The 27,952-nt window shown below is 39.5% G+C and overlaps 1 protein-coding gene across 10 annotated transcripts; it reads left to right on the top strand.

Annotated features, from left to right (window-relative positions):
* LOC101745947 (igLON family member 5) lies at positions 1–26,332 on the top strand. Of its 10 annotated transcripts, XM_012688346.4 has the most exons (14): positions 53–172; positions 440–524; positions 5,454–5,606; positions 10,377–10,534; positions 17,927–17,984; positions 18,837–18,958; positions 19,981–20,122; positions 20,676–20,820; positions 21,922–22,052; positions 22,645–22,749; positions 23,308–23,430; positions 24,535–24,616; positions 25,220–25,272; positions 26,094–26,332. In XM_012688346.4, exons 2-14 carry the CDS (start codon positions 500–502, stop codon positions 26,294–26,296), a joined length of 1,500 nt encoding a protein of 499 aa, XP_012543800.1. In that variant the 5' UTR covers positions 53–172; positions 440–499; the 3' UTR covers positions 26,297–26,332. The 10 variants fall into 10 exon arrangements, with proteins under 10 accessions (XP_021202026.1, XP_012543801.1, XP_062531597.1 ...); XM_021346351.3 differs by lacking the exon at positions 440–524 and having other exon boundaries at positions 1–172; positions 5,393–5,606; XM_012688347.4 differs by lacking the exon at positions 440–524 and having other exon boundaries at positions 24–172.
* The last annotated feature ends 1,620 nt before the right edge of the window (positions 26,333–27,952 follow it).

The raw sequence follows: 27,952 nt of genomic DNA, 5'->3' as shown, positions 1-27,952 counted from the left end.
TCCCGTGACGTCACGGCTCACGCATGCGCGGCTTCGCCAGTGACAGTTCGGCATCGTTCCCGCCAACTCGCGCGCGTTTCATATACTCTCCTCAATAGCTTTTTTATTTGAATATTGTGATATTTTCTTTTTAATTTACCGGATGTGTGATTTTGTGTGACCTTCTTGATCGGTAGATTTTTTATTTTTGTTAAGCTCGACTTGAGCCTTCTATGGTCGTTTTTATTTTGAAAAATGTTGGTTATTATATTATGGAAACTAGTTAAGTCTCCTTTAATTTATTTATCAAACGAGTACATACCTAAGTAACGATAATTATTATTTTAATAATAAATACGTAACATTTTTAAAGCAAATCCTAAGCATTATGAAAGACAATTCGATACATTAAAACATGCGGAAATTAATAACTAGAAATTTTTGTAAAACATTGTTTTAGTAGGGAGTATTTCATCAGATCAGATTGACCGATAGAACCTACAATAGCAATAAAAAAAAGATGAGTCGACATGCATCTCTTGTAGGTAAGCCTTGAGAAATGAGACCAAAGTTTCAATAAGAATATAGTGATTTTAACACGCTTTTATTAGATAGGTGTGTATGTTTGTTTGTTTGCGTGTAACGTAATCTTCGAGCGTCATTTCCATTCGACTTCAGTACTTTTGATAAGCTTGAAAATTCGCGCGCGAATCAAAGAAATAATTTTATAACGATTTTTTATTGTACATTCGGATGGACGAGCTCACAGCCGACCCGCTGTTAAGTGGCTTCCGGAGCCCATAGACACCTACAACGTAAATGCTGCCACCCATGTTGATATATGAGATCTAAGGTCTCAGTATAGTTTACAACGGCTGCCCTGCCCTTCAAACCGAAACGCATTACTGCTTCACGGCAGAAATATGTAGGGTGGTGATACCTACCCGTGCGGACTCAGACGTTCTACCACGAGTAAAAAGTCTATATTACCACCAGTATAAATTCCATAGTCAGTCAGCGGTGCAATTTATAATATAAATTATGGAATCAGCTTCAAACGCGAGCATTGTCATAATTTCCGATGATTACTTATGTGTACCTATATTTTTTAAAACAACATTATATATCGTAACCGCCAAAGCGTGAATCCTTTGCTTTTTTCAATGTACGGAACAGTGAATCATAGACAATTACGTGCAAAAAAATCGGACGTGGAATTGTTTTATTTAGCTCGTTCTAGATTCCTTTGCGTCGCTTATGTTGTATGTAATATTAGTTTAGTGTTAATTGGCCACTGGAGTGAACTGGACTGGACTGGACTTGGACTTGAAATCTCCGTCTCAATAGTAATTACGGATTAGGCATTTTTTGGGGGCTTGAGCTTAGTTACACGTTAAAGTTGTTCCTTTATCGTGAAAGTCATTCGTGAGCAAGTACGTATTTCATTAGAGCAATTGGTACCTGTCTGCGGGATTCGAAAACCGTCACTGTCGCATCGCTAGATACAAGTACACCACGCTTATTTATCCATTAGGGCAGCGACTCCCAAACTTTTTATTTAGCGACGTACCGACACACTTAACAAATTCATTACACCCGTTAAAGTTAAGGTAGCAATAGGTCCGGTTCCCGGGCGGCCTGGTAGGGCCGCCGTACCGCGGAAACCGACGTCGTTGGTCGTCGACTATCGTCTCGACGACCCGTCGGTCGGGCGTCCTCGGGGTGGCGCCGCGTGTCTGGTTGTAGTGTTGACCGCGGGAACCCCCCTACTCTGTCCAGGTTCTGACCCCGGACGGAGATCGGACGTCGGGTGTAAGAGTGCAGGGGAGTCGTTTAGTGGGTGGGCCCTAAAATCCTTGGGCCCGCGATCTGCTCTCAACACCTGCAGATCGTTAAGTCTCACATACCCCGCGCGCCCCCTAGGCGCGGGGACCTCGTAGGAGGTTCGGCCCTCGGCCCGAAAAAAATAAATAAAATAAAATGCAATAGGTCCGGTTAATATATTAAACGTCATTGATCTATTAAACGCAGTTGTATAGTTGTAGTGTAGTAAAATCTAACATTTACCCCAAAGATACAATTCTCCTAGATCATCTTAGATAAATATATCGTACCTAGGCGGCACTGAAAATTTCGGGAATTAACGAAGTGACACAACATTACTATTTAAAAATGTATTTATTGCTTTTCGAAGTATTCTCCGCGAAATTTGACACATTTTTCCATACGATGGAACCAATAATTGAAGCAACCATTCCATTCGGAAGTTGGGGTCTCCAAAATGGCCGTTTTGTAGGCGTCCACAGCTTCTTCAGGTGATGAAAATCTCTGTCCACGCAATTTATGCTTTATTTTAGGGAAAGTATAGAAATCATTATGGCTTAGGTTGGGGCTGTACGGCGGATGGTCTCATAATTCTATGTTTTCTAGCTCTAAAAACTCTTTTGTTCTGTGCGCGGTGTGAGAACTCGCATTGTCGTGATGGAGGATGATGCGGCGGTTGCAGTTCTCTTTACGGAGTTCAGAAATGACCTGTGGCAAAAAAATGCTAGCATACCATTCTGCATTAACCGTTCTTTGTCCCTCAAGAGGAATAGTCGTAACATGGCCGGCTTTGGAGATAAACGTGGCCACCATTTTTTTTGCAACACTCCGTGAACGAACAATTTTTGTTGGCTTTAACTCATTTTCGAACACCCAAACTCGTGACTGGTTTTTTGTTTCGGGTTCGTACGCGTATATCCAGGATTCGTCACCTGATACAATGTTGTATACAGCATTTGAGGATCCTGCGTGGAATCTTTCGAGAGTTCTGACGCACCAAGTAACGCGAGCCGCTTTTTGCTCTTCACAGAGCGAATGCGGTATCCATCGGTAAAACAACTTTTTTACACCTAATTGTTCATGCAGGATTATTTGTATTTGACTCATGCCAATGTCTAAAGTTGCCTGAATTTCGCGGTATGTCACATGTCGATCTTCCTCAATCAGCTTACGCACAGCATCAACGTTTTCTTGGGTGACTGCAGTTTTTGGACGACCTTGACGGGGAACATCACTGAGCTTGACACGTCCACGTTGAAACTCAGTAAACCAGCGATAAATTGTGGTTTTGGATAGGGCTTCATCACCAAATGCAGAAATCATCCGGTCAACACACTGTTTTTGTGTTAAACCACTTCGAAAGTCATAATAAATCATCGCTCTTGAATTTTCTCGAGTCAATTCCATTTTCTCAACGACTAAACAAGTTTGTGAAAACCTTGTGACAAGACCGAGAATCTTTTTTTAAATAAATAAATGGTATTCGATTTTTAAAACCAAGGAGTTTTCAATTAAAAAGATTTTAATATGACAGGAACAGTGGAAATATTCCATTCCCGATACTTTTAGTGCAGCCCTCGTATTTATAAATCTGGCGACACGCTTGAAGGGGCTCACGAAACCCTTGATTTGACTTTTTGATTCTCAACACAACAGCGTTCTCTAGAATTGCCGTCTCGTTATAAAAACATAAATTAAACAAGCAAACAGTCGGTACTAACTGACAAATACACCGAAATACATTTAATTAAAAAGGGTTGACTCATCACGGCTTCAGCTCGCTAATAACAATAATGTAGTAAGCGACGCATCTGTCGTTAATTCGTGCACTAAGCTCTTAAGATAAGATAAGAAGGGTCGTCGGACCGAAACGGGCCTCGGGGCGTACCCTAGCCTTGGCATGGGCTCCCTGCTCTTGAGGCAGGATGAAGTTGATGTAGGAGGGGTTTGAGGAAGTATCCGGATGCATCCTGTGGACAGAACGATAAACTATCGACGTCGCCCTAAACACGTCATTACGGATCCTCCCGATCCATTAATGGCGCTTTTAAGTACCTCAAGCACCGGTCACCGTCCTCGCCGAACCCGTCGCTTGTGACAAAAGGCTTGACGAGTAAATTAACTAACAGACACAGCCCGCTGAGTTTCTCGCCGGATCTTCTCAGTGGGTCGCGTTTCCGATCCGGTGGTAAATTCTGCGAAGCACTACCCTTGCTAGAGCAGTTGTTAGTAAGTTCTCTCAGGCTCACCCCCGTAAGCTCGTTCATCAATCGAGACGAAGACAAAACAACCCGATAAAGCTACTGGCATTTAGGAAAAAAGGAAAGTCCAGATCTATTAACAAAATCTTAGTAGCCTCATTTCGTGATATACAGAGCGGTTATGACGTAGCTTTGCCTCTGCTGGGATCAAGTACTAGGCTTCCCAAAGCGGCTAGTTCTGGTCCATTCAGACCATCCGTACATCCAATTCGGTGACCGCCCGCGTATTTCTTTCCCCAATTAACATCCGTCAGTAGTGGTTCTGGGTAGTTGCTCTCCCCCTTCAACATGCAAACGAAGTAGTTTAATAAATGCTAGAAAAATAAATGTTCGGTTTTGATAGAGTTGTGGCATGTTAAGATCTTCCGGACGTAGGGAAACAATACAAATATATATATCCGATCTTCGTGTCATATATTCTTTATCATTTGCGAAATGCACTAATGGAATTTTGTATGATGATTTATTTAGTTCCGTTTTGTAGTATTAGTACCTATATTTTATTGTTTATAATAAGTTTTTGTAAATTTCAAGTCATTAATTTCGATTATATTTGTTCACTATCTAATGCAAATTTGTTTCTTTTTGTTTACCTATCTTTAATATGTATACTGTTAGTATCCAAAATAAACAAATCATTTTAGCGCTCCACGTTCGTATGAAAAATTTAAAGAGAAACCGCGGTACAAACTTAGTGCGTTTATAATTTTTGTCGGAATAAACATAGCCTATCGCTTTTAAAAATCTATCATGTCGTAAATTATGATAATTAAAATGGGGTGCATCTAATTTGCATTTATATCTGTTGAAATTGTTTTAAACATATTAAAAACGCAATACGCAAATAAGTTGTACTACTGGATTATACCGGTTAGTACTGGTTTAAGAGTTTCTTTTTTGCTTAGATGGGTGGACGAGCTCACAGCCAACCTGGTGTTAAATGGTTAATGGACCCCATATACATCTACAACGTAAATGCCGCCACCCGCCTTGAGTTATGAGTTCTAAGGTCTCAGTATAGTTACGGCTGCCCCACCCTTCAAACCGAAACGCATTACTTACTGCTTCACGGCAGAGTGGAATTCGTTGAGCTTCTCGCCGGATCTTCTCAGTGGATCGTAGATGCAGTCCAGAAGCAGCTGCTGTTGAGATGATGAGCATCCGCTCGGGCAGACCTTGGTACAAGTTTTCTGGTTGAGCCCGTGCTCTCCTAGCAGTTTGATAGAAACTAGAAAAGTTTTCAGTTTTTGACCAGCTAGCCTATCATCCCCCAAAAACAATCAAGATTAGGTTCATATTTCGAGCTATTGTCTTAAGTTTGACTGCAGCATTTGCAGCAAATAACTTTGCTTTTATTACCAACGAATACAAAAATCCGTGCAATTTCAGTGCAGCTTAAAATGTGGTCACTAAATATATGCTGTTTAATACTAATGTGCACACACTTGCTGCAATGCGAGAGACAATTCAAAAGCGTACCGGTTACCGTGAAGAGTTATAAGGACGAAACTGTGTTGCTGCCCTGCTACTTGGACGAGTCTGGTAAGTAATCATGCATGATGTACCAAGTATTCTTGATTAAAACATGTTTTGGGATTACAAATTGTATTTACTAGTTGCTAAGGATTATATTCGTCGGGCAGCTAAAAGCTGGTAATACGTTCCGTCTAATGATCAAAGTTTTGAAGTCGTCGTGGCCTAAAGGATCAGACGCCCGGTGTAACGAGCAGATGCAAATGTGCCGAAGTTCGAATCCCGCAGGCGGGTAACCGATTTTTGTAATGAAATGCGTTTTTGGCACATGTTCACGTACGACTTCCGCGGTGAAGGAATAACATCGTGTATTCATATTCAAACCGGTGAAATTTATGATTTGCTGATGATCATGATGATCATGGCGTGTTCTAAGTTCACCGTGTATGGGAGGTGAAGGCGACCTGCATATTTCTGCCCCTATGCGCTTAGACTATTAAGACAGCCGTAACACAATTGAGGTTTCTAAAGCACGTTTAAAGGTTAAAGAGACGCCAGCCACGTTATTATGCCTATGGGTTTCGGTAATGGTGTTTTAAAACCAGGGTCTCTTACCCACCTGCCATACCAACAAAAAATGGTCAGTAATTAGCAAAGTTAGCATTCCAATGCTGTCAAAACATACAACCGGTAATTAACTATCTGTTGTTACTGGTGGTAGGGCGAAATACTAGGTACCACCACCCTGCCTATTTCACGAAGCAGTGACGTATACCGCTTTGAAGGGCGGTGCAGCCGTTGTACTACTAAGACTTAGAATTCATGTCTCCAGGTGGGTCTCCAGGTGGAATTTCCGTTGTTGATGTCCACGGGCTCGTTCACCCGTGTAAGCAATAACAAAAATATTCTCCTGGCTCTATCCAACGCAGTTAAATAACACGAAAGACAAACATTATAAAATTCAGACAATAAATTTTCGGAACGTCTTCAATCTAATCCGACATTTCGATCAATCAGGCAACAAAGCATTGTTATTGTAATCAGAAAAGCTTAAATGTCACATTTGCATGACAATAAGCTCGATATTAAGTCGTGTTAAGCTCAAATTTTGAATCAGACAGACGAGAGCAGACGTCGTCAAAGTGAAAGTTACTTCGTGTGTTTGTTTGTTTGTCGAGAAATGCTTGTTAATTTTTTATTTATTTATTGCCCTTGCAGGCATACGAGTACACACCCCACCTGATGGTGAGTGATTACCGTCGTCCATGGACTTCAGCAATATCAGGGGCAGTGCCAAGCCGCTGCCTACCGTTTTTTAATAATGTCCTCTCCAATTTAAACTAATTTCGAGCACAAAAGTGATCACCAGCATGTTTTTGCTTTTCTCTTTGTGCTGTTAAAAGCTGATTCAAGAAAATAATTAAAGAGAGAGAAAGAGAGAACCCACTGGGTCCTTTTTTTCTTTTTTTATGGCTTAGATGGGTGGACGAGCTCACAGCCCACCTGGTGTTAAGTGGTTACTGGAGCCCATAGACATCTACAACGCAAATGCGCCACCCACCTTAAGATATAAGTTCTAAGGTCTCAAGTATAGTTACAACGGCTGCCCCACCCTTCAAACCGAAACGCATTACTGCTTCACGGCAGAAATAGGCGGGGCGGTGGTACCTACCCGTGCGGACTCACAAGAGGTCCTACCGCCAGTAAAAAGTATCTTGACGGATATTCTCAGCGGATCGCTATTCCGACCCCATGGTAAGCACTCCTCTACTCTGCTACGGTAAATTTTGATAGAAAATTCTCTCAGGTTGAGCCCGTGAGCTCACCTCAGACCCAGTGAATCCTCAAAAAACCTCACTCAACCCACCTCACTCTGTTTACAACTCCTACCCAATAGAGCTAGGTAGGATCATGACACATACCAGTGCGAGCCTAATCAATACTTTCCATTTAGAACGTTATAGAAATAATATACTTTATGCTGCGCATAACAGTATTTTTCCTAGAAATTTTCATTACTTTTCTCTATTTCAATATATGTTACCGTTATCGCCAAATTTGATTGTTAAAATCAGTCCTATTTTTTATATTCCGTCTATTAAAATACGAATCAAAAATTAAACAAACAATAGCAACATGAATTAAGTTTCCAAACATTAATTCACATTAATTCAACAATGCTTTTTAACAAAAAAAAAAACCCTTAGGCCAAAATTGACCTAACGCATTAAAACTATAAATTATCTGTGGTAATAAACAATGTTGCGAGTTATAATAAATGGCTTCCCATGCCTTCGAACAAATAGTACCATTTGGTTGCCAGCTTATTATAATCATAATAATGATTTTTCATCATTATTTTGATTAGGAAACTTGTTGATATAGGCCTTATTTAGAGTGTTAGTTTATTTTGAGTATTCGGCCATTTGACGCGAGAGCGCTTCCTATAATTATTGACCCGTCATCCAATGATAACATAATATCATATTAATCGGGTATTGGTTAAGAACCCGGTTATGTAGGTTAGGACGCAAATTATTTCATGATTATGATGGTGCGTATTAGCCTTTTATATCCGCAAGAACAGTACGTGAAGAATCAAGGAGTTAATTTGTCATTTTAGAAATCATTATTTTATTACTGGTGGTTGGACCTCTTGAGTCCGCACGGATAGGTACCACCACCCTGCCTATTTCTGCCGTGAGGCAGTAATGCGTTTCGGTTTGAAGGATGGGGCAGCCGTTGTAACTATACTGAGACCTTAGAACTTACATCTCAAGGTGGGTGACGCATTTACGTTGTAGATGTCTATGGGCTCCAGTGACCACTTAACATCAGGTGGGCTGTGAGCTCGTCCACCCATCTAAGCCATTAAAAAAACGTTTTTTAGATTATAAATTACTACTAACATTTACTTTACTGCTTACTACTTTAATGTTTCCATCTGTCAGTTGTTTTGATTTCATTTAAAAAAAAAAATAGTTGATATTTTTCTTTTTATTACGCTAGTTTCTTGGTCTCCTGTGAGTCAGTCATTTTAATAATTGTCGAAAATCATAATTACGTATAAGCCAGCAGCATTCAAATTGTTGGATGCGTAATAACTCTTAACTTAATCAGGTATTATCTAAAATATTAGATCGATCTCGCGAACAAACAAACAATTGATCATTCAAATTTATTAGAAAAACAAACAAAAAAACTTTTGACTAACAAACGCCCTTATAAATCATAAATTTCACAGTCTAACAAAAGCCCGAAATCTTTGTATCAAGCACGTACGGTAGGTACCTAATCGGTTATAATATAAAGATTCATCGCACTCCGTGACCATCGACAATATCCAGCGAAGTAAGATTTTTTTAATGTGGTATCTTTTAGTATGAAGCTGATAACGCCTTTTTTTTAAATTAAAAATTTAACGTTGCAATCAACGATTTCAGTACATTGCTGATCATTGATAATATTACCCGATCCATTACCGGTGCTTTTAGATATCACATGCATCAGTCACCGTCCTCGTCGAACCCGTCGCTTGCGACGAAGGGCTCAACGAGTAAATTAACCCACAGACACAGCCCACTGAGTTTCTGGCCGGATCTTCTCAGTGGGTCGCGTTTCCGATCCGGCGGTAGATTCTGCGAAGCACTGCTCTTGCTACGGTTGGTGTTAGCAACGTCGTCAGGTTTGAGCCCCGTGAGCTCACCCACATGTTAGGGTGAAGCTGAAATAGCCTGAAGATAATATTAAAAGTAAATCAAAATAAATCAATTAAAATTAAACTAAATTAAAAGTAAATTAAAAAAAGCATTACCAATGACGATAAGTAAAGTTATAAGTGTATGCATTATGAAACACAAAATGCCACATCCAAATTCGAGCACACTTCAATACTAACGTTTGTGTAGCCAACGTTATACAGGAAGAGTGTCAATAGATCTATATAATATCTTTGTGTTCCAATTGTCGCTCTGGTGAGCGTCTGGAGTGGACCCCAAGTTATATGTGTTTTGTTATTGGCTTCATTCAATTCCTGTTTATGATTACGACTCATATTTTCGATGCTCTCTTGATAATTTTGAATGAATGGAAAATAGTTCAAAGTGTCTAGTGAACCCATACTGATATTTTTTATGATTGAGGAATTACTGATTGCCCGGAGGCCTTTCCGGTTATACCAGGACAGGTGGGCGAGCAAGGGCTCAGCCAGGAGGGGTGGGATTTTTTTTTTTTTTTTTTTTTTTTTTTTTTTTTTTTTTTTTTTTTTTTTTTTTTTTTTTTTATTGCCTTTGTAGGCAGACGGGCATACGGCCCACCTGATGGTGAGTGGTTACCGTCGCCCATAAATTTGCTAACAGCTGCACGAACGCCTCCAAAGGAGACTTAATAGCTTAACTTACTGGTGGTAGGACCTCTTGTGAGTCCGCGCGAGTAGGTACCACCACCCTGCCTATTTCTACCATGAAGCAGTAATGCGTTTCGGTTTGAAGGGTGGGGCAGCCGTTGTATCTATACTGAGACCTTAGAACTTATATCTCAAGGTGGGTGGCGCATTAACGTTGTAGATATCTATGGGCTCCAGTAACCGCTTAACAGCAGTGTGGGCTGTGAGCTCGTCCACCCATCTAACAAATAAAAAAATAAAGTTTATTATCCTTTTCTAAAATCTTCTTTAATAAAATAATTAAAAATCAACTGACACCTTTTACGCCTTGCTAAAAGCATAGTTAATAGTGGAATAATTTTATATTATGTGCCAAGATCCCAATTCTAGATCAATAACCGGCAAATATGTACTATCAAATATACTTAGTATTGAACAAGTTCATTTATTCACAGATGTCAAACCAAGAGTACGTTGGTACAAAGACGGCACGCTGCTGGGAGACAGTAAGGACCCGGGCACGCTCCTACCTCCTCGAGTGCAAATGCACGCCAACTTCAGCATACAGATCAACGAAATCAGGGAATCGGACACCGCGGCCTATACGTGCGAGGTGAGATAACTCCTAACGCCATCTCTGTTTTTATTATAGAACTACTTTAAAGGCACCACTGGTGCTGCCATCAGTCATTGTCTGGCGAACCACACGAATCACGATCATTAGTTGTCCAGCATATTTAGTGTTTTTTTTTACTGCCCTTGGAGGCATACGAGCGTATGGTCTACTTGATGGTGAGTGGTCATCGACGCTCATGGACTTCAGCAATGCCAGGGACAGAGCCAAGCCGCTGCCTACCGTTAAGTACTCTCCGCAAGCCTCGTTTACATGGATGGACGAACTTACGTCCGACCTCATGTTAAGTGGGTACATAAGTCTATAGTACTCTACTTATATAGACATGAGTTCTAAGGTCTCCGTTTTTACAGTACAACGGGCTATCCCACCCTTCAAAACGAAACGCATTACTGCTGCTACCCGTGCGGACCCACAAGATGTCCTACCACCAGTAATCACGCAAATTATAATTTTGCGGGTTTGATTTTTATTACACGATGTTATTCCTTCACCGTGGAGGTCATCAGCGATCATTAGTTAAGTACGTAGGTATTTCATTAGAAGAATCGACACCCGCCTGCGGGATTCGAACCCTATCACATACACTATTGCTTAATGCGAGTGAACCGAGCGTCTTATCCCTTAGGCCATAATGATTAAAGGCTGAATTAGAATCACTTTCATGTTTCTGCAGCGAAGCATCCCTAGTTTCAGGGGTGACAGTAATTAAATATTATAGTTGAACATTGAACCTCGTGTCTTATGGTATTCACGTTGCGATATCTATCGACTCCGGTAACCCCTACCACCCAGAGGGCCGTGAGGTCATTAACCCAACTAGACAACAAAAGTACCCTCTCAATACATGTCGGTGTCGCACTAAACATAAGACAAACAACGTTCTGTTGGTACAATTTAAAAAACGTACCAATTAATTATATCGTAGCGCCTGTTGTCCATCTGAACAATCTTGTAATTCGTTGTTAATGTTGGGATGCGAGTCGATGAATGTAAGATATCGATGATGTTTATTTTGTATTTTTTTTATTTTTTATCTTTTTTTATTGCTTTTGTAGGCAGACGAGCATACCTGATGGTGAGTGGTTACCGTCGCCCATGGACTTCAGCTACACCAGGGACAGAGCCAAGTCGCTGCCTACTGAAAATTTAATTAATGGCGCCTCTATTGAGATTATATATTGGATTATTCGGAGTTTTTCCATGTCTATTTGTAGAGCTAGATGCGTATTGCTAACTTCTATTCGAGACCGAGAAAATATTGAAGCCGACCATAAAGATGAATTTGTGTACCTACATTTGTACACTGAACAAACGGTAGAGGGTAGAGATAAGAAGCACCCTCCCTGAGTACGAAAAAGTGTTTATCGAAAAGTGACAGAAATAGGGTGGCGCCACAGTAGCATGAGGTGTAATTTCAAAGATGGCGCGATAAGCTATTAGGTTAAATTTTTCGTATCAACACTTTTCACTCCGTTTACAACTGCTACCGTATGATACCACCACTTTGAGAAGGCGGCACGACATGAGAACCCTCTTGTCGTGGCCGCTGGAAACTACATACCCGATCCTGTAGACCGGATGGTAATCAGTCGACGTCGCCCAAAACACGTCATTACGGATCCTCCCGATCCATTAACAGTGCTTTTAGGTACCACAAGCACCGGTCACCGTCCTCGTCGAACCCGTCGCTTGCGACGAAGGGCTCGACAAGCGAATTAACCCACAGACACAGCCCACTGAGTTTTTCGCCGGATCTTCTCAGTGGGTCGCGATTTTGTTCTGGTAGCAAATGCACTCGCGAAGCAGCTGTAGTTGAATTGTTAGATCTCTTTCGGAGACGCTCGGGCAGCTCCCACCCTTCCTGGCTCAGCATTTACTTACCCACGTGTCCTGGTGAAATACCTGTCAGCCACCAGTAATCCTTCCTTCATAAAAAAAACATGTATTATTCCTTAATTAATAAAATACTGTTGTACCTTAAATAAACAAACAAAAGGTCACTACCGGAAAGCCCAATGAGTTTCTCGCCGGATCTTCTGAGCGGGTCGCGTTTCCGATCCCGTGGTAGATTCTGCGAAGCATTGCTCTTACTAGGGCCAGTGCTAGCAACACTCCGGTTTGAGCCCCGTAAGCTCACCTACATGTTAGGGCGAAGCTGAAATAGCCTCTCAAGGCTATAAGCTCAGCATAGGTAAGGAAAAAAAACTACGGGAACTTCGATAATGAACTTTAGGTCGAACGAATAAAACCGGTAGGGCTTTGTTGATGTAATTGACAGAGTCCACATAGTCCACAGTGCCTCTGTCGACACATACCCTTCACTAACCCGGAGGGATCGAGTTCGAGAGGCGGTCAATTATGCAATTAATCAATTTGAACCAAACTATTTTGTGTGACGGTACGTACAAAAAAATGGCGCCATAAAATGTTTTTTTTTTTGTTAGCGAATTGTTTGACTCCGTGTGAACATTATTTTTGCCACTCTTAAATATTAAGTGTTTCATATATGTCTTTTACAGTAACGCACACAAAACATTAGGTAATGTTTCTTCTAGATATTATCATAGGTTATTTTTGTACGCACTGTCATGAGTGTTTTATGGTCTATGAGACAAATCTTCCACCGGGCGGATGTTTTGCTAAACCAATAGGCCAATTGTTCCGCCATTGTCGTTATCAACTCAGATTTGCTGGGCCTCTTTGTATTAGATGGTAGATATCGCTACATTCTATTCTCTTTGGTGTTTCATAGGCTGTTGGAAGTCAGTGACCTGCTTGAACCTTTACCAGACGTCTTCGTTGTTATCTATGTATTTTAATTTTGAAATTTTTGGCAGGAATGTCATGTTTGACACATTCTTTTTTTTTTATGCATCTTTAGGTTCAATCGTTATTGATAATAGTGTCTTATTAGCTATTTAGCAATTGTGAAAGGGCGTAAGCGTGAGAAATTTAAATAAAACCGCTAGTCCATGGATTCTCGGCTTTCTCAGAAAAGCCCACTAAAGTCTTTGTAAATTCCCATAACTTCACAAACACTTTGTTTTATTTGATCTCATCTCGTTTATTTCAATTTTATCCCAATAGATTACAATTTCAAATAAATCAATTTAATTTTACTCCACTGCACGTCTAAAATATATTGGCCATATTGAAAAATAATCCTTTTTCTTAAATTGAATGTATCTGACTATTGTTTTAATTTACTTCATCTTAAAATAATTTATACTAAGATACATTCGGATTTTGATAATTACTTCTCAATTAACGGAATTGCAGTATGAGAAATTACAGTAATTACACTAAACGAGGCTTGTGGAGAGTATTAAGCGGTAGGCAGCGGCTTGGCTCTGCCCCTGGCATTGCTGAAGTCCATGGGCGACGGTAACCACTCACCATCAGGTGGGCCGGGCCGTATACTCGTCTGCATACAAGGGCAATAAAATAAAAAATAAAAAACTAACGGGAGTAATACAATTGGTTGTCAACAACCTACAAGCCAATTAGATCAAATTCTTATGTTTCAGTAATTAGTTAGTTATGTTGGACACCGGAAGGGCACTTTGGCGGCGATGGCTAATTAAAGGGCTCACCCTTCGGGCAATCGATATGTTAAAAATTCTTAGTGAAGTCTGTGTCTGATTTTTTAATTAACTCAGAATAATTTAGTCGGTCGGTTCTAGCTTATCTATACTTCTATACAATATACTTAGTCTAGCCATAAATACTGTTACAATTAAAAATAAACAAAATATTACATTTGAATTTGGAATCTGTCATTTTTATATTGTTATGATTGCGCATTGAGTTTTCTCATTTTGGCGCCAATACATTGTACTATATTTTGCGATATTAAAATAGAGTGGGGTGATAAAGAGAACCGAATCGCTGTGATTGCATTACACCAAGTAGGTATTGTAGTGTGCATCTCGCCTAACCTTATATTTGTAACTGCACACACTAAATTATGACAGTATTACATGAATTGTCGACTTGAACAGTTCTCTTTTATTTCACCTACAACAAACACTCCAATACAGTATGGAGCCAAATGTAATATGTATTGAAAACTCTCCATACGCTTGGTATTAGTAAAATGTTTGTGTACCGGGCTATTAATAGGTGCAACGAGACCTCCTCTGTTTGTGACAGAAAATGATCTGGCCGTCCACGTAGTGTTCGTACGAAAAAGGTGGTCAAAGCAGTAAGGGAAAGAATTCGAAGAAATCCTGTCCGAAAGCAAAATATTTTATCTCGGGATATGAAGATAGCACCTAGAACCATGTCGCGTATTTTAAAAGATGCCTTAGGACTTGCAGCCTATAAGAGACGTACTGGTAATTTCTTAACTGATAATTTATAAGAGAATAGGGTGGTAAAATCGAAACAACTACTGAAGCGGTACGCAAAGGGAAGTCATAGAAAAATTTTGTTTACGGATGAGAAAATTTTTAGAATTGAGCAACATTTTAACAAACAATATAACCGTATTTATGTTCAAAGCTCTAAGGAAGCTTCCCAATTAGTCGACAGAGTGCAACGTGGGCACTATCCGACTTCAGTGATGGTTTGGTAGAGTATTAGCTACGAAGGAGTGACTGAGCCATACTTTTGTGAAAAAGGTATCAAAACATCGGCACAAGTGTATCAAGATACCATTCTTGAGGAGGTAGTGAAGCCCCTTAACAACACCATGTTCAATAATCAAGAATGGTCCTTCCAGCAAGACTCGGCGCTAGGTCATAAAGCTCGGTCTACGCAGTCTTGGTTGGAAACGAACGTTTCGGACTTCATCATAGCTGAAGACTGGCCGTCGTCTAGTCCCGATCTTAATCCGCTGGATTATAATTTATGTTTTAGAGAGTACGGCTTGCTCTAAACGCCATGATAATTTGTAGTCCCTAAAACAATCCGTACGATTGGCAGGGAAAAAAATTCCCATGGAAAGAGTGCGTGTTTCTATTGATTACTGGCGTTTAAAGGACTGTATTGCAGCCAATGGAGACCACTTCGAATAAGCTTTTTATACTTTAAATTGTTTTATATTTATGTTAGTTATTTAAACTAACACACTGTAAAAGTAATAAATGTTATTTGCAATAGATTTTTTTTTTCCTTTGTCTCAGTGTTTATGGCAAGACTAGGTAGATATGTGGATGATACATGGTACATAATCACATTTTTGTTTGTAGCCCATGTAGGTTAACCTATGAACGTAAAATTGCGGCTGTATGTTTACCGAGTTAATAGTCTGGCGATCATACCCACTTGATGTGTAGTTGGTCTCGACACGAGAAGCTAAAAGATGGTCTAGCTATTATTTTGAGAAAAAAAAAGTTTTTTGTACGAATTCTTGTGAAATTTTTATCTTGTTTTTTTTTTTTATTTAATCTAAAATAGCCTCACAGTTAAATAAGATAGCAATCGTGTCAAATGCTTAAATTATGGGTAGGTTTTTTTTCTTTTTTTATTGCTTAGTTGGGTGGACGAACTCACAGCCCACCTGGTGTTAAGTGGTTACTGGAGCCCATAGACATCCACAACGTAAATGCGCCACCCACCTTGAGATATAAGTTCTAAGGTCTCAAGTATAGTTACAACGGCTGCCCCACCCTTCAAACCGAAACGCATTACTGCTTCACGGCAGAAATAGGCAGGGTGGTGGTACCCACCCGCGTGGACTCACAAGAGGTCCTACCACCAGTAAATAATAGGTATAATGTGAATATTGAAAAATTTCTTCATATTTTTTTGATAGACAGTGAAACTCGCGTACAAAGGCTAGTCTTGTACGCCAGGGCAGCTTTTAATTAGAAAAGTGGACGTGTCTCTTTGTTAATCGTATACCGATTGAGCTTAATTAAGCTCAAGGAAGAAAAAAGCATTACTCATAATTTGTTGAAGAAAGCCTTTAATTAAATTTTCGATTAAGCGGGTAGTTCGGTCGTCTTTGTAAATTAAAGGTATCGAATTATTTTTTTAAGGAAATAAAATTTCAATATCGACTTAGGTCGTAATCTATCTTATCTCTAGTACATACTCAATTAAATTATAAAAAATCTGGAATCAACATTTATCTCGAGGCATTACGGTCGAATTTTGATCATTAAGCGACCACCACTTACACCAATTACATTGTCAACCACGTTTTTTCTAATTTAATTTATTATTTACTAGAGATACGTTACGATATAAAAATGTATATATTTAATTAATATGCAAGTTTTACTTTATAATTTTGCTGAATAATAAATAAACAGTCATCTTTTTTTTTATATTGCCTAGATGTGTGGACGAGCTCACAGCCCACCCGGTGTTAAGTGGTTACTGGAACCCATAGACATCTACAAGGTAAATTCGCCACACACCTTGAGATATAAGTTCTAAGGTCTCAGTATAGTTACAACGGCTGCCCCACCCTTCAAACCGAAACGCATTACTGCTTCACGGAAGAAATAGGCGGGGCGGTGGTACCTACCCGTGCGGACTCACAAGAGGTCCTACCACCAGTAAGTACATTAGTTAAGATGTGGATAAGTTGTTGATAGAATCGAGTTATTTGCGAATACTGTGTATAAGTTATCTTTGTTATACAAGCCTCCTATAAAGTTGTGTACTACCTACCCAAGTCGATTTTTAAATCTTACTTTTTAAATAAAATTACATATTGTGTCTTCTCTTTTGTTATTGTTATTTAGAAGAGAAAAAAATATACTATAGTCATATTATCAAACACTAATAATTGTTCGTAGCACTAAATCTCGTTATTAGTGATTAAACGGACGGATAATAACAGTTTAGAAAGAACCGGGGTATGAGGCTATTATAAAAAACAAGTACAGTACCCGACCATAACTATCGCACATCGACTTTTGATAAGAGACGATCGGCTAAGCGTTACCTCTAACGAAGAAGATTGCGGTAGTGTGCGGTCCTAACAAGCAACGGATTGTTAGTCTTTTGTGCGACAGAGATGACGCTCTACAAAGCCGAAGTTGACCGAGTATCTCTTTCAAATGGTCGAAGGGCAACATTTATCGTCGGGTACTGTACTACTACTTGGATGCCTCTAAAATTATTTACGCGACTTGTTTCCGTTAATAGTTCTTAACAAATGATCGCAGAGGTTCCCAACGCCCAAGATTTGTCAGAATGTCTATCTGCTTCTAGTGTTCTTCTATACAGCTGCTCTAACCCTATTCGTAGGGGCTGAGTAGATTATCTTCCCAAATGTTGCGGTATGGTCCTATGCAGAAGTCTTTTCTTCCATTTTATCTCAAGCCTCAAGCGTAGCTTCCGAGAACAACTCCTTTATACTTTATATATGAAAGACGTGCTCTTGACAAACAAAACGTGTTTTTGTAATAGGTAATCCGACCGGAGCCATGGGGTCCTATAAGGCAAACGCATTCCGTGGAAGTTCAGTGTAAGTACTAATTATTATCATCAGCTAATTAAAAAAACAGACGTACCACAGAAGTACCGCATGAAAATTTTGAAAGTTCGTAATTTTGGTACAGTTGGCTAAATGCCATTTATGGATGAAGAACATGAAATCGAAACTTCGAGACTTCTCTGTCGTGGCCGCTGGAAACTACACCGGGTGTGTAGACCGAATGGTAAACAGTCGACGTCAGCCAAAACACGTCATTACGGATCCTCCCGATCCATTCACGATGCTTTTAGATACCACAAGCACCGGTCATCGTCCTCGTCGAACCCGTCGCTTGCGACGAAAGGCTCGACGAGCGAATTAACCCATAGACACAGCCTACTGAGTTTCTCGCCGGATCTTCTCAGTGGGTCACGTTTCCGATCTGGCGGTAGATTCTGCGAAGCACTGCTCTTGGTAGGGTCAGCGTTAGCATCACTCCGGTTTGAGCCCCGTGAGCTCACCTACTAGTTAAGGTTACGCTGAAATAGCCTCTCAAGGCTATCAGCTTAGGTAGGAAAAAAAAGGACATATCGTGTCAAGTCAAATATATGGGAAAGTGCTGGAAGAGTCTACTTCGTTTTTAATGGATTGTATATGAGCTACGGCGATAAGTGCTATAATAATCAAAGTTCGACTTAAAAATAATAAGACGAATTCTAAAACGAATAAAAGTTTTAAGCTTGAATACGTGAGAGCTTTTAATCGTAGTTTTGTTAGTATAAAATCAGTGCTTTCTTATTATCCCAAAATCCCAGATCACAAATATTGTGTATCTAAATTATGTTTGTTTCCTTTCTATCCCATTTATAAAATGTCTAAATTTGCATTCATTTTTCTTATCAGATCCTCCAACAGTAATGACCATACCGGACGATGGTTTTCTCGAGGTCAAGAAAGGAGAATTTGTGGATATAGGATGCGAAACAACCGGCTTTCCACCTCCTGTTGTGGAATGGAGAAAAGACGTGAGTTGATTTTTTTAATAGCCCGCAGACGTCCACTGCAGGAAACTCCTAAGGCTCGCCACAATAATCGGTCCTACGCAGTCAGCATCCCATGACCTTCAGCAAGTCGTCGGTGCATCTCGTGGAAGGCCTACCCACGCTGCGTATTTTTGACCACAGCGGCAATCTGTTTTACGAGCAATGTGCCCTGCTCATTGCCACTTCAAACTCTTGATCTGTCAAGCTATGTTGCTATGGTTCTTCTACGGATCTCCTCATGCCTGATTCGACTCGTAAGGAATATCCGAGTATATCTCACTCCATTGCTCTTTGAGTGAACATAATATCATGACAAAAAAACTTCTTCAGCTATTTGAATCGGGTAAACTTAATTGAGCTTCAATTAGAAATATCGAATTGTTGATATTAATCTATACTTTATTATTATTAATTTTTTAATATTATAATTCTGAAGAATTAGTTTGTTTGAACACGCTAATCTCAGGAACTACTGGTCCGATTTGAAAAATTATTTCAGTGTTAGATAGCCCATTTATCGAGGAAGGCTTATATGCTATATAACATCACGCTAAGACCAATACAAGCGGAACACCAATAAAGAATGTTTCAAAATCGGGTGTTTTTTTCCCTTCTGAGAGCTTCCGCTGCGTGCGCTGCAGAAACGGTTAAAGTTTCGCTAAAATAATTTATGACAGAATTGTTCCCCTTTAAAAGATTTAAAAAAAAGTCCACGACAGCATATGTCTGTATGTTAAGGTTGGCTCACTATAACGTTTTTTATGCTAACCAAATTTGTTCTAAAATAAAGCATTATTTGTGAAATATTCCACGCGGACGAAGTCGCGGGCAAAAGCTAGTACCAAATAAAACGGACCTTTAATTACGAAGGTAAATGTCGCATATTACGATATAGGTACAAATAATGTAGAAAGATTAGCTATTAGGTATTAACCTCGAAGCGATAATGTCGGTAAGCCTGACTCTAGTTTGGCCGCGTCTGAAGCGTTGCGTATCTCTTCAAGGGAGAAGTCATGGAGATTCTAGAGCATCGTTCTAGAATACGTTTCAAGGCGAGTCACCGGATGCAGGCCGGGGCTTACGAGTGTATCGCCAACAACGGGGTGGGGAGCCCGGTGGCCGCGTCAATCCGAGTCATCATTCAAGGTGAGGAACTGGAGGAGGATTGTAGTTTTAGTAATATAATCCGGTTTTCGTGGGTAGTTAACAATCAATTCTATAATTTAATGTCGGATTTTTATTGTCATTATATTATAATATCGAAGTCGTCGTGGTCTAAAGGATAAGACGTCCGGTGCATTCGTATCGAGCGATGCACCGGTGTTCGAATCCCGCAGGCGTGTACCAATTTTTCAAATGAAATATGTACTTAACTGTTCATGATTGACTTCCCTTGACCTTCGGTGAAGGAATAATACTGGTGGTAGGACCTCTTGTGAGTCCGCGCGGGTAGGTACCACCACCCTGCCTATTTCTACCGTGAAGCAGTAATGCGTTTCGGCTTGAAGGGTGGGGCAGCCGTTGTAACTATACTGAGACCTTAGAACTCATATCTCAAGGTGGGTGGCGCATTTACGTTGTAGATGTCTATGGGCTCCAGTAACCACTTAAAACCAGGCGGGCTGTGAGCTCATCCACCCATCTAAGCAATAAAAAAAAAGGATGTTGGATGTGTAACGGGTCGGGGTTCGTCCCGCAGACGCTCCCGTAGTGATCGCTCAGAGAACATTCGTGCATACGGCCCCAGGGCTCCGCGCGGCGCTCCTGGCCGACGTGCAATTCGCAGTGCCGCCCGCCCGGACCGCCTGGTACCGGGACGGCCGACCCGTCAACACGGATGACAGGTATGACCAGTGATGGGCAAAGGGGACTTTTCAGCGGGAACGCGAGGAGCGAAGTTGTGTGATTTGTTTTATTTCGTCTATTTATTTATTTATTTAACTTAATGCACAGAAGTACAAAGGCGGACTTAATGCCTGAGGCACTCTCTACCAGTTAACCAAGGGTGGTGTAGAGAATCCTGTGGTAGGTGCATAGCTTAATGTGAAAATAACCAAACTGATAATACTTCATACATATACAAACACATAAAAACAACGTACACAATATTATATAATGATAATAATATAAAATTTACACATATATAATCTACATATATATAATCTCTATCATATACATCCCTACTCGTATATTCACATACATATTCATATACACACTTAAACACAACATAAAAACATAACAAATTTATCAGAGAAATAGAAGAATATATACATAATAAATAGTACAAGAAAATAGTATATTGCATAGAACACACTACATTGCGAGTCAAATTGTTAAGTTTTTAAGTTTCTCCAGAAAAAGTTGGCGAACCTTATTTAGTGTTTCTTCTAGGTTTCAAAAGTGTAATAACGGTGGTTCATTAACTGTTTAATATCTGTGAAAGTGCACAAATGTGGGAAAATGAAACAAAGCCGCTGGACGTAGCTTCTCGGGATCGTCCGAAAAGTCCACTGAAAAAATCTCAGTAAATGACCACCGTTTTACTATGATTTATATTTCATCCCATATCATCTCGTTTCATTTAATTTCGTCCCAGTTGATTAATGTCTCAAATTAATCGTCTTCATTTCATTTCACTCCATATTATCATATTTTTTTTTATAAGAATATAAATTAAAATAAGACATGACTTAAAAGGACTTAGTTACCAGTTCATAAAATCCCTTAAAAAAATGATGGGCAAAGCACGGCCCGCGGGCCAACTCCAGCCCGCGGAAGTATTTAATCCGGCCCGCCGAGAGTCCATCCATCCTAAATATTCTAGTCAGCATTTTGGACAGAAATTGACAGCTCGCGTTCCCGCCGAAAAGTCTGAACCACAGATTATACCATTGAAACGCGCGTACATCCCTAAATTCATGATTCATACAATTCCGTCATTTCAGAGTACTGTCGATAGCACAAGGCAGTACGTACCAGTTAATATTTAGATCAATCAGGACAACGGATCTCGGTAACTACACTTTCCGAGCTGAGAATAAGCTGGGAATGGCTGACGTTTCATACAAATTGACAGGTAACATTATTTTATATCTATGATTTTGATGTCTTGATATTAATTATCTTGGCAAAATTCTCGTATTTACAAGGAAATGCTAAAAGTATTTGTTTCTTTTTTTAAATCCTAACTAAATTTTCCCTATGTTATTTATATAACTGCTTTTTTTCAACCTTTCATTACATTTGGATACAAATTAAATAAAATGGGATGAAATGAAAAAAAAAAAAACTTTAAAATATTTAAAATTAAAAATTGATTTAAAATGAAATAAAAGTCAAAATTACATTGTATTTCTAAACCATTACTTTTGGTACATACTTTTGTAATTAATGTTCTGTAAAGAGACTTCTACTCCGCCCTTCAGTGGAGTTATAAGTAATGAAAAATAAATGTAGTGAGAAACTTATGTACTCCTGTGGAATTAATTATTCTGACTTTGCAGTCATCTTAAAAGATGATTCGAACAAACATAGATAATTAAGATCAAGTTGTGAGTGAAAAAAAAACAACAAAAAAAACCAAAGCATTTTGTAGGAGATAATGATTTCTGGCGTTACTACAAAATATGTTCAGTGTTGCCACTAAATGAAGAATGCACTTTTTTTAGGAGTACCGAACATAGCGTCTTTCAAGGTAGACCCGGCACTAAACAAGGCGTCGCCCACTGGCTTCACCCTGGTGTGGGAAGTGGACTCCTACTCTACTATTATAGGTAAGTGTTTTAATAGCATTATCCAACAGACTAGCTACATTTTGGGTGGCTCCTGCAACTCAGACATTCAAGTTTCAACGAAAACCTGATAATGAAAAAACAAAAATGAAAGAAATATTATTATTATGATATAATAACGTGTACCATTTTACCGTGTACCGGCTTACCATCCCATAAGAATTTGTCACTTTAAAAATGATTAATTTTTAAAATATATTTTTTATTGTTTAGATGTGTGGACGAGCTCACAGCCCACCTGGTGTTCAGTGGTTACTGGAGCTCATAGACATTTACAACGTAAAAATGTGGGTGGCGACTCACCTTGCGATATAAGTTCTAAGGTCCCAGTATAGTTACAACGGCTTCCCCGCCCTTCAAACCGAACCGCATTACTGCTTCACGGCAGAAATAGGCAGGGTGGTGGTACCTACCCGTGCGGACTCACAAGAGGTCCTACCACCAAGTATGAGATCTCGTTGCCGTAAGTGGATGCGGGTTGCACAAGGATATAGCGCTGTAGTCTGGGCGAACGTGGATGTCTTTATTAAAACATTGCAGAGTACTATCTCTGGATCCGTCAGTACTACGGTAGGCCGGCCACCGACGAACCTGATCCGCTGAACACCGACCCATCCGCCAGCATCTGGAGTAAGATCGTCGTGCCCGGCGATTCTAGTGAAGGTATTGTATGGTTTGTTGGCAGCACACAAAATTTTACACTGGTATCATTATGTTAATTAAGTCAGATTTTTAAAAATTTTAAATGCAACTTCTTTAACTTATATAACTGTATCAAGCTCTACTCGGTGTCAAGTGATTACCAGTGCTCATAGACAGTAACAATCTAATAACTAATAATATAAAGAGGAATGATTTGTTTGTTTGTTTGTTTGTATTGAATAGGCTCCGAAACTACGGAAACGATTTGAAAAATTTATTTCACTGTTTGGAAGCCACACTATGCCCGAGTGACATAGGCTATAATCTTTTTAGAAAAAAATTAGGGATCCTTACTAAAACTCCAATAATGTAGCCCAAGGTATAAAAAAAATACCTAAAATATTCTTTACATCGCGTGCCCTGCGAAAACTATTGACGATAGAATAAAATGATGTACTATGACTTAGTAGAACACATTATTATTTACAAATAGTGTCGCGACAGCATGTGTCTGACTATTATAGTTATGCCACAATAAGTGTTCTTTTATTTTAAAAATTAAAACTACGTCAAATATAGTTTACAGAGAGGCTTGGACTCAATAAACTAATTGGCTTTTGTTTGTTATGTATTGTCTTACGAAAATTAGAAAAATAGTAATAAAAAAATATATATATATATATCTAAACGGCCGTCTGGTGTAGTGGTAAGTGACATGATCACAACACAAGGGGGTTGCGGGTTCGAATCCCGCCAAGGGAAGATATTTGTATGATAAATATAAATGTATTTTCCAGGGTTATGGATGTATATTAAAATATATGTATGTGTATAATAAAAATCTTACATTTATTTCCGTTATCTGGTACCTGTAACACAAGTTCTTTACGAACTTATCACGAGACCAGTTAAATGAAAAAAAAAGTTCATTCAAATAATAATATTCAAACTATCTTTATATTTTTCTATTTTCCCCACGTTTTACATTTTTATATTTGCACACTTTTTATTCAAGTGAGAACATGATTGAAATTTAATAATACCGTTATTTATATACTGTCTCTGGCAAATAAATCAATTGAATTGAATTGAATATAAACTCACTTCGCTCGCGTTCCCCTGCAGGACCTATTCATAACGCGCTATACGTTGTGAGGGGACTGACTCCTTCTACGGTTTACGAGGCCCTAGTTGCATCCAGGAACAGGTGAATAGACACGAGGATTTGTTGTTCTAATTTGATCATATGTAGCTTAAACTTATCACTGATAGATCCATAAGTGATTGATGACAGACAGAAAAAAAAAATTTTTTTTGAGTTGTTAATTTTTTAAGGAATATGAATCTACCGCCAATTACTTATAGACTTTTTGATTGCTTTGAAAGTTGGACGAGCTCACGGGTCAAAGTGGATACCGAAGCCTATAGATAGCTACAACGTAAATGCTGTCACCTACTTTGAGTTAAGTTCAGTCTCAGTATAGTTACAACGGCTGCCCCACCCTTCCAACCGAAACGCATTACTGCTTTGCGGCAGAAATAGAGCGGTGGTATCTACCCGTGCTGATTCGCAAGACGTTCCACTACCAATTTATTTTTCGATGATCTGTTGGGCAATGTAAACAAAGTTTTAAAGATGATTGTGGTTTATTGGCATAGTAGGCAGACAAGCGTACGGCTCGCTTGATGGTGAGTGGTTACAATCGCTCATGGGTCTCAAATATACAACCACACACAAGCCGATGTCTACTTTAATGTCTTTTTTAAGCTATTTTTTAGGTTATTAAGAAAATCTGGGTGTATTTTCTAGGTTTGGTTGGAGTAAGCTGTCGGCTGTTTTGCATTTTGCCACCGAGCCTGGAGGTAAACTACGTTACGATGTATTTTTTTAATTTATTTTAAACGATTTCAGTCGCAGTTCACACAAAATATGACATTTACTATTTTATAAATCCACACAAGCCAATAACTAATCTTATCACTAATAACTCTTTACCTCCGAATTATAGGATTATTTTATAGCCGTTGAAATGTCGACCACATGAATCGCATTGGACAACAATAGCATTAGCGTTTTACGGTCTCTAGAAACTGTGTGTAACACAACACCAGTTTTTTTTTTATTGTTTAGATGGGTGGACGAGCTCACAGCCTACCTGATATTAAGTGGTTACTGGAGCCCATAGACATCTACAACGTAAATGCGCCACCCAACTCGAGATATAAGTTCTAAGGTCTCAGTATAGTTACAACGGCTGCCCCACCCTTCGAACCGAAACGCATTACTGCTTCACGGCGGAAATAGGCAGGGTGGTGGTAACTACCCGTGCGGACTCACAAGAGGTCCTACCATCATTGATTACGCAAATTTTAGTTTTGCGGGTTTGGTTTTTATTACACGATGTTATTCCTTCACCGTGGATGTCAATCGTAAACATTTGTTGAGTACGTATTTCATTAGAAAAATTGGTACCCGCCTGCGGGATTCGAACACCGATGCATCGCTACTACATACGAATGCACCGGACGTCTTATCCTTTAGGCCACGACGACTAAAAGTTGCACAAAATAACACACTAAAATTAACCCTGAATTTGCAGTAACAATTTCCAGACGTCATTATTTTTAATCCAGTCAACTGCGTTTCAGATTCGAAAACCAATAAATCTCGATTCTTTTTTCAGTTGGCAACACTCCCTCCGTTGTCGACTACAGCGACATCTCGCCGATATTAGAAGACATTGAAACGGAACCACAGAATATCTCACAAGCTCAAATATTCGGAATTTACGATTTCGTTGATAATAATAATTGTAAGAGATCGTGTATCTCCCAAACTTTGTTCGTCACAGCGTTATTATTGTTGTATTTTAGATTGTGCGTGTAAATAAATATTTAAATAAATCTGTTCCGATTAAATTGTCTAATAAGTTTTTTTTTTGTTGTAAAAGTAAGTTTCCAATCCCGAAAAAAAATCTTTGGTAAGAATGTTAAAAATTACAATTTCAATAACTAAGGATCCGTCCTAGGTAGGTGGAAGAATGTCCATCGAAAATAAATTAAATATGGTGGCGCCACCGTAGCCAAATATAGCGCCAAAAGTTATTAGATACCTAAAATTAAGTCGGCCACTTCGATCCGTCTGCAATTGCTACATTCATTTACTCTGTGTGCTTCACTAGCGCATACATCTAATATTTTTTTATTCATCACTTAACAAATTGGACTGGACGCGCGTCCCACTCATGTCAGTAAGGTTTCAAAGTGTATCAACACTTGTTTGTGAGACACTCATTCTTTGCTGTATTCAATGTAAATAATATAATATAGTTTCAATAAATTATTTTGATACGTATTGGGTTATTTTCACATACGCCTTTTACATTCCCTCTAGATTAAGTGTCTTCGATTTGGAATATTTTTTTATTACCCACATTGGCAGATGAATATACGGTACACCTGGTGGTGAGTGGTTACCGCTGATCATGCATGGATCATCAGTAATGTCGGAGTCCCCTGCCTATTTCTACCGTGAAGCAGTAATGCGTTTCGGCCTGAAGGGTAGGGCAGCCGTTGTAACTATACTGAGATCTTAGAACTTATATCTCAAGGTGGGTGGCGCATTTACGTTGTAGATGTCTGTGGGCTCCAGTAACCACTTAACGCCAGGTGGGCTGTGAGCTCGTCCATCCATTTAAGCAATAAAAAATAAATAAAAAAAGGATCCCCGAGAATCGGGATTATCGACAATCCGAACAGCCCGTCTCTGTATGGAGTCAAATAGATGTTGCTGGTATTTGGGAGCCCCGGCCCAGAAGTGCAAGCAGTACCCCACGCGAGGTCGGACTTGCATTTGTAAAGCAAGTCTTTGTCCAGGCGTTTCGTACTATTGAGTATTCTCAGCATTTTTGGCGACAACTTGGCTTTCATCTCCAAATGACGTCAATGCCGTGAATGCTAACACTCGTGGAAGGTTGCAGGGATACACCTTGGAATTGCGGCATTATGACCAAAGGGTCTATCTTCGCAGTGAACGAACCAATCGTTGTATTCAACTAAACATAATTCACTTCAATCGAAGACCCGCCTCAGAGATTTCTTAGTTCAGTCACAAGTTTTGATCGACTTTCCTGCACCACACTATGTGAGGCTCTAAGGGCCGATTTATTGCGCATCGCTCGTGCTGTCTGTATAGCAATACTTGTCATTAATATATAGCATAGTGGCTCCCCCACATCGAACATCTGCGATGTTACGCCCATCCAAAAAGCTAGCCATCTATTTGCAGTCCTTTGGGGATTCCGTAAGTCGGTAACTTCGACAGGAGTACCTTATGCCAGACCTTCTCGAAGACTTTCGAGATACCCAAGCTCACAGTAAGAGCCTCCCCTAGAAAGTTCTTTTAACCTAAAGTAATATCAATTGGCCGGTGTCATGTTGTCTCAAAAGTTCTTTTCTCGATTTTTGGACGCCAATATATCTCAGAATAATAATTATATATTATACTAGCCGCACTCGCCCGCTTCGCTGGGCATTTAAAATT

This window comes from Bombyx mori, chromosome 24, assembly GCF_030269925.1.
Source record: "Bombyx mori chromosome 24, ASM3026992v2".
NCBI lineage: Eukaryota > Metazoa > Arthropoda > Insecta > Lepidoptera > Bombycidae > Bombyx > Bombyx mori.
The sequence above is the reverse complement of the archived record's forward strand: the minus strand, read 5'-3'. Positions and strand labels throughout refer to the sequence as shown.

Bases quoted from the DNA above. Each gene is read 5' to 3' on its own strand.
- LOC101745947 (XM_012688345.4), top strand. From the start codon at position 213: ATGGTCGTTTTTATTTTGAAAAATGTTGGTTATTATATTATGGAAACT. The intron at 10,535-17,926 runs GTGAGATAACTC...TTTTTGTAATAG, and splicing joins CCGCGGCCTATACGTGCGAG to GTAATCCGACCGGAGCCATG. The intron at 25,273-26,093 runs GTAAACTACGTT...TTCTTTTTTCAG, and splicing joins TTTTGCCACCGAGCCTGGAG to TTGGCAACACTCCCTCCGTT.